General features: G+C 41.6%; 2 protein-coding genes across 3 annotated transcripts in view; one reads left to right on the forward strand and one right to left on the reverse strand.

Moving 5' to 3' along the window:
- The window catches only part of LOC100021731 (chromatin remodeling regulator CECR2), a 148,617-nt gene extending 141,251 nt beyond the window's left edge, over positions 1 to 7,366 (reverse strand). For both annotated transcript variants that reach the window (XR_472726.3, XM_007503841.3), the window contains exon 1: positions 6,760 to 7,366. Coding sequence is in view for 1 of the 2 variants with exons in the window: in XM_007503841.3 (XP_007503903.1) it covers positions 6,760 to 7,236 (477 nt within the window). In the remaining variant the exon portion in view is untranslated. The remainder of the gene's footprint in view (positions 1 to 6,759) is intronic.
- Positions 7,367 to 7,994: 628 nt separating this feature from the next.
- The window catches only part of ADA2 (adenosine deaminase 2), a 162,131-nt gene continuing 155,916 nt past the window's right edge, over positions 7,995 to 14,209 (forward strand). The window contains exon 1 of the mRNA XM_007503840.3: positions 7,995 to 8,128. The gene's annotated coding sequence lies outside the window, so the exon portion shown is untranslated. The remainder of the gene's footprint in view (positions 8,129 to 14,209) is intronic.

A 14,209-nucleotide genomic window follows, 5' to 3' on the forward strand; every position in this document is an offset into this window, starting at 1 on the left:
TAAGCACTTCACAAAGCTTTATTATTAAGTTAAAGATTGACATTCCAGCCTAACTTTTTCCTTCTGAATCAACATGAAAATAAAAACCTTTGAACCCCCCCAAAGGATTTTGCCAACTTTCCCTTAAGTACAGATTAAAGAGAAATTTATTACACTGAAGCATCAACAGTATAAAGGGTTAGTGGGAAAAGTAGTATATTTTAAATCCTAACACTTGGAAATATGTAAATTGCTTCAATTATGGAAATGTATGTGTGAATTTGACATCTCTGAAACCCTAAATCCCCCTTGTTACTATGTAGTCCTTGCCAAAAATGTTCCCCAATACACATGAGCCCTCACACTTATGTTCCTCTGAACTTTTGACCTGGTCATAACTAAACCACTCCACAGTCCACTGCTATGCAATGCTTAAGACATTTGTAAAAAGGAGCCCAGATCTTGTCAGGCAATGGCAACTGCTAAAGCCAGCATGGGAGCTGCTGTTCCACCCCTCTTTTCCCATAACAATACACCAAGCCTAGCCTGATGGATGCACTTTTTAATCTGAGTCAGTCAGCCAGCCAGCTTTGCATCTCCTTCACCATCACCCCGACCTTCTACCATTACTGCTCCTCTTAAGGCTTTTCCTGATTTAACTTTGGGGGAAAGGGGGAACAGATTTCTGACATGTACAACTAAAGATAAGACATCTGGAAGAGGCTTCATCATCTTCCTTCAATCCCAGGTAAAGTGTGTCTTTAGGAGGAAAAAACAAACCCACCCTCCACTGTATCACTGGGGGGGGGCACCTAAACCCCCCTTCCTCTACCATACAGGCAGACTTAAAGACATCCCCAAACAATTTACTTCCTAACTATTACTTGGTCCATCTTCTATGTCAAAGTCATCTAGTGCCAAGTCCATTTTGGGGGGCCAAACTCTACCTTAAGTGGGAAAGCAAAAGGTTTCTTTCCTACTTCCTGAAAAAAGAATCCAGGTATTTGAGTAAGAGGTGCATCTCCATAAAGGCAAGGTAGAAAGGAGAACTAGGCTATTCAAAATTCTAGCATCCCAGGAAAGAACAAACTACAGGTCAAAAGACCTAAACTTTACCTGAGTCTATTAACATACCTATAGTAAAAGCAAGAATGAAAGGAACACAAATACTAGGAAATAAAAAAAGCACAGAAAAATTGAGAATATCTCACACCATCAGAACAAAACCCAAAATACTTTTACAAGTGTTGGGAAACAAGGAATATTTTTCCCTTCTGGAGACAAAATCCTGCTTGCTTCAAACTGGCTTTCTTCAGATTACACAAAAAAACTAACCTGTATGCACTAGAGGGAGAAAAGCTAATTTGTACTTGGCAAAAGTTAGTAATTCCTAAAGCAAAAGACTTGCCCTTGAAAATACACACTAAGGAGCCTTGTCAGAATCTAAGTAGTCCTCCAACTCTTTCATTTTGCAGCTAGGGAAAATGAGATCCAAAGAGGAGCTATATCACCTGATAGTGAAGACTAAGTCATGAAATAATGAATAGAATGTAGCACTGGGTCTGAAGTCAGGAAAACTTGAGTTCAAATCCAGATTCAGTTGCTTCCTTGGCATGTGTCTCAGTTCCTCAGCAGTAATAATGAGTAACTAACCTAGAAGAGTGCCTGCCGGTAAGGATCAAATGAAATAATCATTGTAAAGCCCTTGGTATTAGTAAATGCTATATAAGGTTTATTTCCCCTTCATTAAACCAAACTACTTCAGAGGTGAATTTAATTACACTATCAAGATCTGCAAACAAATGAGATTATGCATTCTTGTCCTTCACACCCCCCTTTTTTTTTTAACGAAAAACACCCAACTTCATACTCCAAATACTTTTACAATACTTTCCACTTTAAGAATAATAATATACCCAGGAGGTCCAACTCAGAGCCCCATAAATAGAAGGAGAGTTGTTTTAAAATGCAAGCAAGTTGTATTTTCAGCTCTCACAGACTGCTTTCCAGAAAATTAAGTAAAACCAAATTTAACCTCAGCTGTGAAGTAAGCCAGATGCAAATGTGGGCCTCCAGAGGTGAAAGGGTAGGGCATCACCCCTTTTATCATTGTAAATATGGGCCCCTTGGAAGCTTCACACTGGTTGGTTAAAGACTCTCCTCTTTAAAGATTTTACTATCAAAAGGAAGGGGGAGGGGAATTCCCTTTTGGAGGGAGTTACATCACTGGAGAACATTCTCCCCTTTCAAGATTTCACACTGCATAAGGGATTCCCCCTCCTCAGTAATTCACATCCTGTTCAAGGGCTTTTCCTTTACAGAGAATTATCACATCCTGTTGGATAGTCTTTTGGACTACCTTAGTCCCAATCTTAACTGACATTACATGAATTCAGAGAAACGGACTAATCTTTAAAATAATCAATCCTAATGTTACCAAGTGGAGTTCAATAAAGCTAGCCTGTAGCACATCTCACCGTAACCATACAAACTGAGCTATATAACTTTGCGGAGAAGGCAACTTAAAGCCAGAGAGAAGAAATAAATGGTCAGAAACTCAAACCCTGGTAAATCTCCTGGCTCCCACAGTGCTGGGTTTTAAATGGAAGCCAAGCTATTCAGTATTCAATGGCTAAGTCATAAACCTATAGAAAAGAGGTAGGTGGGACCTTCACATCATCTAGTACCTAGCATGCAGCAACTGAGCAGGGACAAAGTATCTGGAGACCAGAGTCCTGGCCTGGGGTTCCCTATCTTTAGCTGTGAGCACATTTTACTTGAGTTTTTGAGCTTTATTCCACTCCTTCCTCATGTATCCACTTCCACACACACCCCCAAAACCCTTTCATATTTAAACTAAACCACAGTATTAGAAACATTACTTTTTCTTCTTACTTAGTACTTTGGTGAACAATGTGGCCACATGGTAGGGTTTAGGAAACTTATATCCCAAGCCCAATTCCACTAATAACTAGTTATGTATCCTGAGGGCAAATCATTTAACCTCTTTACTTTAGTTTCTAATCTTCAAACTAGAATAATAATGTATGACTATTTTGCTTTGTAGGAGCATTCAAATAATTTCAAGAGCTCTGAATGAATAAACAATTATACAAATACTAAGAACTAAATATTAGTAGGTCCTTGAGGGCATGGAACTCATCATAATGCTTCTCTTATATCTTCTAGAGTGCCTGGCACCCCACTGGGCAAATAATGGGTACTCAATAAATTCTTACTGAATAAAATTCATCACTTATTTTGCTACTTCTACCCTACTATACCTGTTTTCCCCAATAAAAAGCTGACCCCAAAGAATATATAATGGACTACAGTGACTTAAAGAAAATAAAGGCAAACAATAAATTCACCAAATCTGGATTATATGTATCACAATAACAGCATTAATACACATCATTTGCAGTTGGAGTTAATTTGTGAAAGTAGAGATCTATGCACAATAATTTACTACACCATGGTGTGTAAGTTTATTTAATTTGCACACTCATTTTTCTTTTTTTTCTTTATAATCTTGTGTATATATTTGAATAGTCATTCTGGTCAACAGAAGGGTATGTGTATAGAATTAAAGGGAATATAACAGACTTTAAGGCATGCTGTGAGTCAGCAAGAAGCTAAAAAAAGATTTTCTCATCATATATGGGCATATATTATATGTCTTAAATTTTATTAGCCTGGCCATTTACCAGATTAATGGGATTATCTATCGGCTCTTAAATGTGAAATATTGCAAAATGTGTTTAATATAAGAAGGAAAGGATCTTTGACCTTGAGTAGCACCACATACACCAGGGTTTTGAGGTCTTCCTTCACCAAAGCACCCTCCCACCCCCCTGCTAGCCCCCAGTCTCAGAGAATATCACTTCCTGGTGTTGAATGCCATGGTGTCCAACCCTCTGGTCAAAGAACAAGGTCTTTCCCCAAAACAAAAAATGTTTCATAATATTATCTTGTCTCCAGAGCTTCCTCAAAGAGCATCATGTTTAACTTTAGCTCAAATATATATGTATATAAACAGGTGTACTGGAGCTTATTTTGTCCACCTTTCTCTCCCCCCACCAAAAGAAGGAAATCAAGCATCTCCCAAAAGGAAGGAAGAAGTTCCCTGGATTCAAATGCCAACTCTTCTTCCCATAAGCATAAGAATATAGTTAAATGAGGCAATATGCTAAGTACAAGAAACTAAGGCTGCTTTCCTCTATTATGGCACTCTAAGTGTTATAAAGAAATTTGGCTAAAACTTTTAAAGTTTTAGAAACTTTTAAATGATTTGTTTCTAACCAACTCTGACAAAAAGCACAGAAAACACGAAAAATACAAGTACAGTGAATAAGCAATTAAAAGGCATCATGTTTCAGTGAAGACAAACATGGATAATTCTTGAAAATGTTTACTTACTAAGCCTTAAGGATCATGTGCAGCAATTATAGTGTTATAATATATTACTTCCAGTCTAGGATGTATTTCAGATGGCTATATTGTACTCCAGGACACGTAAGAATACAATAACAATCTCAATTAGCCACACTTCGCAGTATCACATTAATTTATTTAACTATAGACATTTTTCTTCATTTACATTGTGTCAACTTGGCTCTCCACCCCTTAAAATCTGACGTCAGCTAATATAAGAAAACCACAGGTCTAGCTAGACAACTGATACATGCTCTATATTTTCCTTGGATATACTTTCAAGCAAAAATCACTGTTTTACTTACTTATTATGAACAAGGTTACAAGTATTCATCTAACATTTCCTCAGTAGAATGAAGTGTTACACATGTAACCTAGATATTACTCCAACCTGATGGGCATTAATCAGAGAGCGGATTCCCGAACATAATCTATTATCTAATCGTAGCAAAGATGGCATTATCACTTAACCTGTGCAACAAAAGCACCTCCCACCACAGCCACCATTTTGAGGAGCAGGATAATTCCCACTACTCATTCCACACTAGAAACCAGGGCAGAGATCATTTTGAAAATTTCTTCACTCAAAAAAAAAAAAATCCCAAACATTATGATCCCATTTTTGTTTTTTCTCAAACATATTTGAAAACTAAACCAATCTAGAATTAGTACAGCAGGAATCTTTCCAAAGTTCCCCTGATAGATTTTCCTTGGGAACTTCACTTTCAAAGTTTGCAAATAAATAGTGTATTAAGTGAGAGAAATGATTATTATTACACCACCTTAGAAATGGATGAGAAACCTCCGGTATACATGTTTTAAATAGCTTAAGCGCTGCAAAACCTAAAAGCCTGTGGCACTGAGCAGTTTGTCTGGACACATGCCTACTCTTTCCTCTCTCCCCACCACTATTTTTTCTCATTTCATTAACTCTGGGAGAAATACAAATTCCCAGAGTAAAAGCTCTGGCATTCAAAATGCTATTGGTGGAATACTAAAAATAAAGTGAATGAAAACACTAAAGCGTGCACAGACACACATTAAAAGACAAGCTGTAAACAGCGAGAAGTCATCTCTGCACCAGCAACAGATTCGAAAACCAAAAATACACACATACACACAGGACAACGTGCTTACAAGAGACGGTAATTATGATTTCTTCTTTAGATTCCAAAGCCGTGGCAAATTATTTGTAATTCACCGTAAAGTAGTCAACAGAGAAACTGACCGGCAAATATCGTTTCCATGAGCTTTGTTCAGGGACAAAAAAGGGAGGGGGGAGGCTGGAGGACGAGAGGAGGGTAATTCAACCTGGCACCCTATCAAACATTTTACATCCCCTTCCAAAGAAGAAGAGTCGGGGGGGTTGCAGAGTAGGGGAGCTTACTCTTTTCTTCTCATCTTGCAGAGTATCTCTCCCACTCCCCCCTCCCATCCCGAAACTAGAACTCTGGATTTGTGTTCTTCCGCACAAAGCTTGGGGCCACAAGCACCTCCAGCCCAGTCTTGCAAGGTCTGTAAACCCCTGGGTGATTAATGGTGGCTCTCCCGGGAAGGAGGAGAGGAACAACCGAGCAGAGCAGAAATAACGGAGGAGCAAACTTTCCCCTCCAAACCCCCCACAGACCCCGAGCAACACCGGCCCCAAGTTAACCCAGCGCCACCCACCACCAAGAGTTACGCGCCTCCGAGAGGGTCTGAAAGCTGCGGCCCCCCCAACACAGATTCTAGGAAAAGGAAACCCTTTGCAACACAACAGACCCCTCCCCCCAAGGAGAAGCCTCAACAGCCCGGGGTCCGAGTTTAATCCCCCCTCCCTCCACCTCGCCCCCTCCCCTGCATCCCCCTCGAGCCAAGCCGAGGCAGCTGGCAGGCTGTTTCAATGGCATTGGGGACAGATCGCGCGCGCGCACACGCGCGTGTGTAGACACACACTCTTAGACATTCACAGGGTCCCAGATTCCCTTTCTAAGGGGAGAACTCCCGGGAAAGCCCTCCCCCACAGAAGTGGAGACCCTCCCTCTTTCTGTGTCCCTTCTCCCAGAAGATTCAGGAGATGAGCCGCCCGAGGGTCAGGGGCCATCCTCCACTCCCCCAACCCCCCACCAAGTCGAGGCGGGCACTCCCGCTCAAGTCCCAGGGCCAGACCCCGCTCCGCTCGCCGTGCGCCCTCCACCCCCGGCCCCGGGTCCCAGGCTCCGCCACCAGGCAGAGTCCCCGCGCGGCACGGCACGACGCTCCCCTCCCCCAAGAGGTTCCCGGGACTCCTACAGTGGGGCGGAGAGGAGGGGGAGCGAATTGCAGCGTCGCGCCCACCCCCACGCCCCCGGCTTCACAGGGACTCACCTCGATCTCGAAGTCGGGCAAGCGGAAGGCGGTGCGAAAGAGGGAGCAGAAGTGCGCTATGGCCGGGACTTCCCACCAGGAGCGCAGCTCGCCCAGCCCCGCCGCGTCCTCGCCCGCGCCCTCCTCCGGGCACATCTCCCGGCCGCCGCGGCGGCGGCTCCTCGCTCCGCGCGTCCCTCGGCGACCCCCACACCGCCTGCTTTCGGGCTTCGGCGGCGGCTTCTCCCAAGGTGGTGGTGGTGGCGGCGGCGTCTGCGGCTGCTGCTGGTGCTGTTGCTGGGGTTGCTCCTCGACTTGGGCATCGGCCGGGGGCGGGCGGCAGGGGCTGGGGGCGGCGGCTCTAAGGTCGGCGCGGCTCGGGCTGCGGCGGCGGCGGCGGCTGCTGCTGTGGCTGGCGGCAGTGGCCCTGGCGTGTACCCATCCCGCGGCTTGGGCTGCTTCTACTGCCGCAGCAGCCGCTGCTGCCCCCAGTTCCATACAATATAATCATTACACCGCTGGGGAAAACAGATGGGGCTGGGGGGAGGAGAGGAGACGGGAGGAGGAGGAGGAGGGAGCCCGAGGGGGAGGACTGAGAGCCTGGGGGAGGGGCCGCACACGAGGAGGGGGCGGGGCTGCCCCTCACCACAACAACAACCTCCGCCCCCCACCCCACCCCCGGCACCAGCCGGGACAGCAGCATTGCGAGAGAAGGGGGAGAAGAGGGGCACTCGGGACCCCAGCGACAGAAAAGAGGCAACTGGGAGGAAAAAATAAAGCCAGGCGATCCACAAACACATACTGTCGTATTCCTCCCAGTATTGGGGGTCAAAGATATAGAGTTTTTAGGAAGGAAAAGCAAGTAGAGTTGTTAGCCCCCCCACTCGACGTTAGTGGTCGCGCCCTTTTAAAGGGCCCTGGGGTGGTACTTTTTGGAGAAGTTATATCCGGAGGCATGCACATGTGGGCACTCAGTTATTATTCATGAAGATGATATTAGGGAGAACAAGTAGGATACCCACCACTCCCTCAATCCCAGAACTATGAATCCTAGAGACAGTAAAGCGGTTACCCAGCACCAGAATTCTGACTATCCTTTCTAGCATTTGTAGGTTCCACCAGTTGCTGCGCTCCAGAAGGCATGCCCCTGAGAGGGTCTGACTAATTTGGAGCTATGTTAGAATGGAGGCCAGCGTGCACTGGCGGGGGGGGGGGGGGGGGGGAAAGAGGCACCAATCAGCGGGCTTTCGGAAAGAGGGAACCCCCCCCTCCACCTCTACCCAGGGAACGGACACATGTGACTGCCCTAGAGAAGCACTGTAATGGAGCACTGCTCCCCCAGAACACCCCTTACTGTGAGAAAGGAGCCTGACGGAGTGTGCACAATAAGGTTTGAGAAAAACTGGGGGAGGGGAAAATTGTAATTTAGGGAGTATCCTTTGGTGCCCGTGTAGATCTCCAAGGCGCTTAAGAGCGCAGATGTATATGTAGCAAAAGGTTTTGAGTTGAGTATTTTACAGATATTAGGTAATTAACTTTTGTTATATACGTATAAAATGGACAAAAGCAGTAATGTGAAAAGGCTGTTAAAATTCTGCAACCATCATTGAAGCGAAATTATTCTTATAAATACCAGAAGTTTTTAAAGATGTGTGTGTTGAGAGATTTGCTCACTGCAAATTATGTTTACAGCTAAGTTTTCCTTTAATTATGGCAGGATGGGACGGAAGGAGATCATAGTGTCAAAGATTCTAGATTTTCGAGCTCCATTCCAAAAAGGGAATCGTTTTCCATTACATGTCCAAAAAGGAGGCTCGTTAAACTTAAAGTCAAATTCTTGAGCAATCCCTGTCCTTATCAAGGAGGTACATACTATGTTTAACTTCGACAATCCCTGATTTGAGAAGCTTATGGTCTAATCAGGTTGATAGGAATGAAAAAAAAATGTCATTATAGTTGAAGGGCAAATTATGGCTTGAGCTCGACAGCTACTTGAATTAAGCACTGACTAAATATTAAGTGTAAAATGTTTAAGCAGTACACCTGATTCCTTCTTTAAAAATACAGTTGAATTTTGTTCTAAAGATTTCTCCCTCATACATGATAATCATGATGTCTTCAAACCTTTTTCCTCTCTTGCAGAAAACCAGACCTAGAGTTTTGAGCCTGCAAATATTTCAAAAGATATATAATTTCAGAAGAAATAAACCCTTTGAGGACAGGAATTCAGGATTTTGGTTTGGTTTGGGAGGCAGGAGGAGGGAGGATTTATTGGGGAAGATTGTATTTCTATTCCCAGGAATCACTAAAGTGGCTTGCACATAATATGTAAAACATTTAAGATAAATATTTGTCCAATTCAACTGAAATACTCCCTTTAAATTCTGTACTTTATTTCCCACTTATAAGTTTCATTTTTTCTTTCAGAACCATCTCTAGGGTTTTTTCCCCCACCAGGATTCTATTTGTTTTCATCAAACCATCACATTTCTGATGATTATGATGATAGTGATAGTGATAATGATGAAATAATGATAATATGAATTTTAATGCCAGGAATCAGGAGACATGGATTATTGTTTTAGACAAGCTTGCTTCTTGGTTTTCTCTAGACCTGTTTCTTTACCTGTAATATGAAGGTTTTTTTTCCTAAGATCTTTTTTAAAAAAACATATCTTAATTGATGTCTTTTTTTTAATATATCACCAAAATTTCCCCCAATGACCCTCCTTTCCCACCTCAGACAGCTATTCCATATAATCATCTCTTTGCAGCCCTGCTTATTTGTAATTTCTATCATTCAATTTTGGGGGGGGTTCTTTCTGTTTACATTGCTATAGTCATTATGTATATGCAGATCTTGCTTTGTTTCTCTGTATCTGTCATCTCTGTTCATTTTAGCCTCCTTCCCAAAATAATTTATAACTGTTTGCTGTAAGGGTTCCAAATCCACTATGATTCCTCAAAAAGTAGATATCTTATAAAGCAATTGTTGTTCTTAATTGACAGGTTGTTTAAGACAGGTTTCTGTTTCTATACAAGTGGCAGCTTTAGCCACTTTGATTCAAGGTGCCTGCAGTGCCCATGGTTGTCATTCAGTCTTGTCCAACTCTTCCTGACTTTGTGGACCAACTGTATGTGGTTTTTCTTGGCAAAGAAACTAGAATGGTTTGCCATTGAATTAAGACAGACAGAGGTTGTGACCTGCCCAGGACCATACAATTAGCATCTCAGGTAAAATTTGAACTCTGGTCTAACTTCAGCCCCAGCACTCTATCTACAGCACCATTTAGCTGTCCCCAGGTGCTATTTATTATCCTTTCATAGGTACAAAAATTCTTCTCTTAGTCATAGTTCTTACACTCATTAGTATTGGCTCTTCCAATGAATCTTGAGATAGATAAGAGAGAATACAACTGTGTGGTGTAATGACTTCTCCACATGTCTTGGGTCTACGACACTTAGAGACATTGGATCTAAAGCAATGTTTATTTTCACACATATATACTGTCATTAAATCTCTTCTTTTCTTCTTCTAATTCTTTCCCAGTTATTGTAACGTCCTACCTGCTTCCCTGTTGAGAATATCTGCCCTAAATATTTTTCACCAGATCATAGATTTAGATCTGGGAAGGACCTTAGGAAGTAGCTAGTCCAGCCTCCTAATTTTACAGATGAAGACACTGAGGCACAGGGTAACAAAATGACTTGCCTAAAATCACACAATTAGTAAGTGGCAGAACCAAGATTCAAATTAAAAGTTCTTTGACTTCAAATCCAGAGTTTACCAAGATGCCTCATCAATCCTCTATTCTTGTTTGAATTAAATTCTTAAAATATTATACTAGGTACAAGGCACTACAAGGACAAGAACAATATAATGCTTGTCCCCAAGGAGCTTAAATTCCTTTGGAGTAGAGGAATGAGCTCCCAGCTTAGATGACTGAGTTTTATGATGGTGGCCTTATCCAAGGTACTCATTGCCTACATCTGGTAATAGTTCCAAAGCTCCAAGAAAATGATATAGTCATTATATAGATTTTGTCTGTGGTCCCCAAATGAGGTAAAAGTGCCCACTGAGGTTGCCTATCCTTATAACCTGCACAAGTAAAACTTGTACAATATTACCAAATTCATATATGGTAAGTGTTTGTTTTATCCCACAAAAAACACCTTAGAAAAAAAATGACTGAAGCCCCTAACTAGGTGACCACATCAAACCTTCAGTTCCTTCCCCCAGCACCCCAATCTAAAGGGAGACAATCTCTGGGTAGTCCTTTGACTTTATAGTAAATCTCTCCCACAGATTAATACTGAGGCCCTCAAAACTAGTAGTTACCATCCTGTGCTTTTAGGCTCTGCCCTCTGGCCCCTGCTCCCCTTCACAAAAATAATATACTTTGAGAAGTATTTTTTATAAAAGTAGCACCCTTTCCCATCCGTTTTATCATAACAAATTAAACATAACATCATTATTGTCTATAACAAATAACAATTGTTTTCTTTTTTTCTCCTAAAAATAAACCATCTTCTTTTTCTAAGGAGCATACTCTTATCAGGAAATTCCCTTCTCTTTTTGATAGGGTACCTGAACTCTTGAACTTGGGGCTACCCATGAGACAACTTCAAAAGTGGCACTCCCTTCCCAAACCAAATGGGCACACACAAGAGTTTCTGTGATAGGCTTCAATAGGAAATTTCTCAGCTTCTCTCTCAGCATCTCTGCCTTCTAAATTCCCTGACTGCCCTCAGGTACTCCAATGGCCCACCTTTAGCAAGAATCCTTCTCAGTCCTCCTTCATCATAGTTACTCTCCCACCCCCCCACCCCCAACCACTTTGTTTGTATGTTTGTATATATTTTATTTTGTTTGTTGCATAGTCTTTCCTGTTATATTGTGAGCTCCTTCAGGGCAGAAATTGTTTTCTGCCTTTCTAATTCTAGTACCTCACACAGAGTCTGGTACATAGTAGGCACATAATAAATACTAATTGACTGCTACCATCTGCAGGGGAAATCTATTCTCCCGACTTTGTCTTTGATGTGTTCAGGAAGAGAAGTAAAAAGGCAAATTTCCCTTTCAGACCACTTGGCCAAGCACTTACAACTTGCCATGTGCTTCTGCAGAGAGACATTTCTTGCTTTTGGAAAGGAGAAATTATCCATGGACACAGGTTCTCTTTGCTCTAAAATGCAAGTCTGCTCAGCTGTACATGGGTCTGTCTTCTCAAACTCCAAAAGAGAGAGGAAGGGAATGAGAGGGTGCCGGGTGATGATGCAATTTAGGCTATTAGTTCACTTAGCAATTCACAAGGCTCAGTCAGCCACACATCTTGAGCTTTCTGTGTCCTGTCATTCAGGTCTAATATTTATAATGCAAAGTCAGAAGGACCCAAAGCCTGGTTCTGCCACTAATTTAGTGGGGGACTGGAACAAATCACAGCTTCTCTGGGACTCAGTTGCTTTTTATGTAAAGTAGAGAGTTTGGATAAGATGATTGTTAAGGCCATTTCCAGCTTTAAAATGATACAGCATCAAATTTTTATTTCTAAAATATTATTTTGATCATTGTTTCAGTAGCCTCTCATTGCCTACAGGATGAAAAGTCTTGACTTTGTGGCCTAGTATTCAAGGACCTCTAAAAAATTTCCCCTAGCCTATTTTTCTAGCCTCATTTCCCACTGCTAATCTACCCAAACCCTTTGTTTCAGCCAGTCTCCTTCCAGGTTTTTTTTTTTTATTTGCAGCTGCCTGGAATGTCTAACTTTCCCCCTTTTCTCCTATTATCTAGGCCCTTAATTCACATCCTAGGTAGCTCCTACAGAAAGCATTTTCAGACTAAGCAGCCTGAAGTGATCTTTCCATTTTCTGAGCTTCTGAATCTATTATTATTATTATTATTATTATTATTATTATTATTATTGAATACTTACCTTATGTCTTGGAATCAATACTAAGTATTGATCCCTAGGTAGAAGAGCAGTTAAGAGGTTAAATGACTTTCCTAACGTCACACAGTTAGAAAGTAGTTAAAGACCATCTTTGAACCCATGACTTCCCATTTCTAGGTCTGGCTCTTTGTCCACTGAGCCACGTAGCTACCCTTAAAACAATTATAATTTGAGAATCCTTTGAAAAATTAATCAGATATTGCTTTGGGGCACTTTTGTTTGTTCTCTTCAACTGGATTTTTGTTTTATCACCTTAACTAGCTTATAAATTCTTGAAGAATAGAGACCAGGCCTTTTTTCTTTTTTTAGACCCTTACTGTTTGTCTTAACCATATTGATTTCCAGGCCCTCTAGGCAAATTGGGAGGCTATGATTGGTTTCCATGAAGTGGAAAAGAGACAGGAAGCGATGTGGAAAAAGGACTATAAAAGGCTAGACCAAGAAGATTCATTCATTCCTTCCTTGGCTCTTCCAAGAGGACTCTTGGTCAGCGTGAGCTCTAGTGAAGACTCTTGGTGGTCTTGGCCTCTTGTGTGCTGAAGGTTCTCTGTAGTTTTTTAGCATCTCCTGGCTCTTCAGATTTCAGCTTCCTGATTAGGACCTTGGATTCTGATGAGTTTCACTTTCAGATTCACATTCATGGTCTGGAGGCACTAGGATTAGGATTTAGGGTATTTATAGCTAAGTGATTTTTTCCTACCTCTTTTCTATATTTCCCAATTTAATATCTCCATTGTGCTATAAATAAAAGCTGCCAACAGTCATTTTGACTTAAGAAGTTAATTTTTAAAAAACCCTTACCTTCCATCTTGGAGTCAATACTGTGTATTGGCTCCAAGGCAGAAGAGTGGTAAGGGCTAGGCAATGGGGGTCAAGTGGCTTGCCCACAGTCACACAGCTGGGAAGTGTCTGAGGCCAGATTTGAACCTATGACCTCACACAGAGCATTCAGTTAGTCACTTTTGTTTATTTGGGTTTTTATTTTAGGATTTGGGCTATAAATATTCTTTTACAAAAATGAACAATATGGAAATATGATTTACATGATAATACATATATAACTCAGATTCCAGTCTCTAGGCCTGACTCTCAATCCACTGAGCCACCCAGCTGTCCCCTAATTATTTTTTTTATAAATGATGACCACAACAATAATTTTTTAATTCTTACCCATTTCAATTATTACACAATGGAGCTTTTGAAAACACTGCCTTTATTACATCATTCTCTTGCTTGGATATTTTCAATAGGTCTCTAGTATATACCAGGTAAACTCAGTAATTAAATTAAATTAAACAAACATTATTGAGAGTTAGCTATGTGTAAGATGCAGCTATGGTTGAAGGAGATTGCAAGAGAAGTAAGATTCTATCACTTTTCTCAAGGAATGGATGATTTAGTTTTTGTCAGGGAGGTTAGATCTGTACTGATATGATATCATATTTGTTGAGTTGAATAGAACTAACTCTAGAGATATAAAATGCTAGGGAATTAACCAAGAAAAAGCCAATTTTGTTTTG

The sequence above is a fragment of the Monodelphis domestica genome, chromosome 5 (genome assembly GCF_027887165.1).
Source record: "Monodelphis domestica isolate mMonDom1 chromosome 5, mMonDom1.pri, whole genome shotgun sequence".
Lineage (NCBI taxonomy): Eukaryota > Metazoa > Chordata > Mammalia > Didelphimorphia > Didelphidae > Monodelphis > Monodelphis domestica.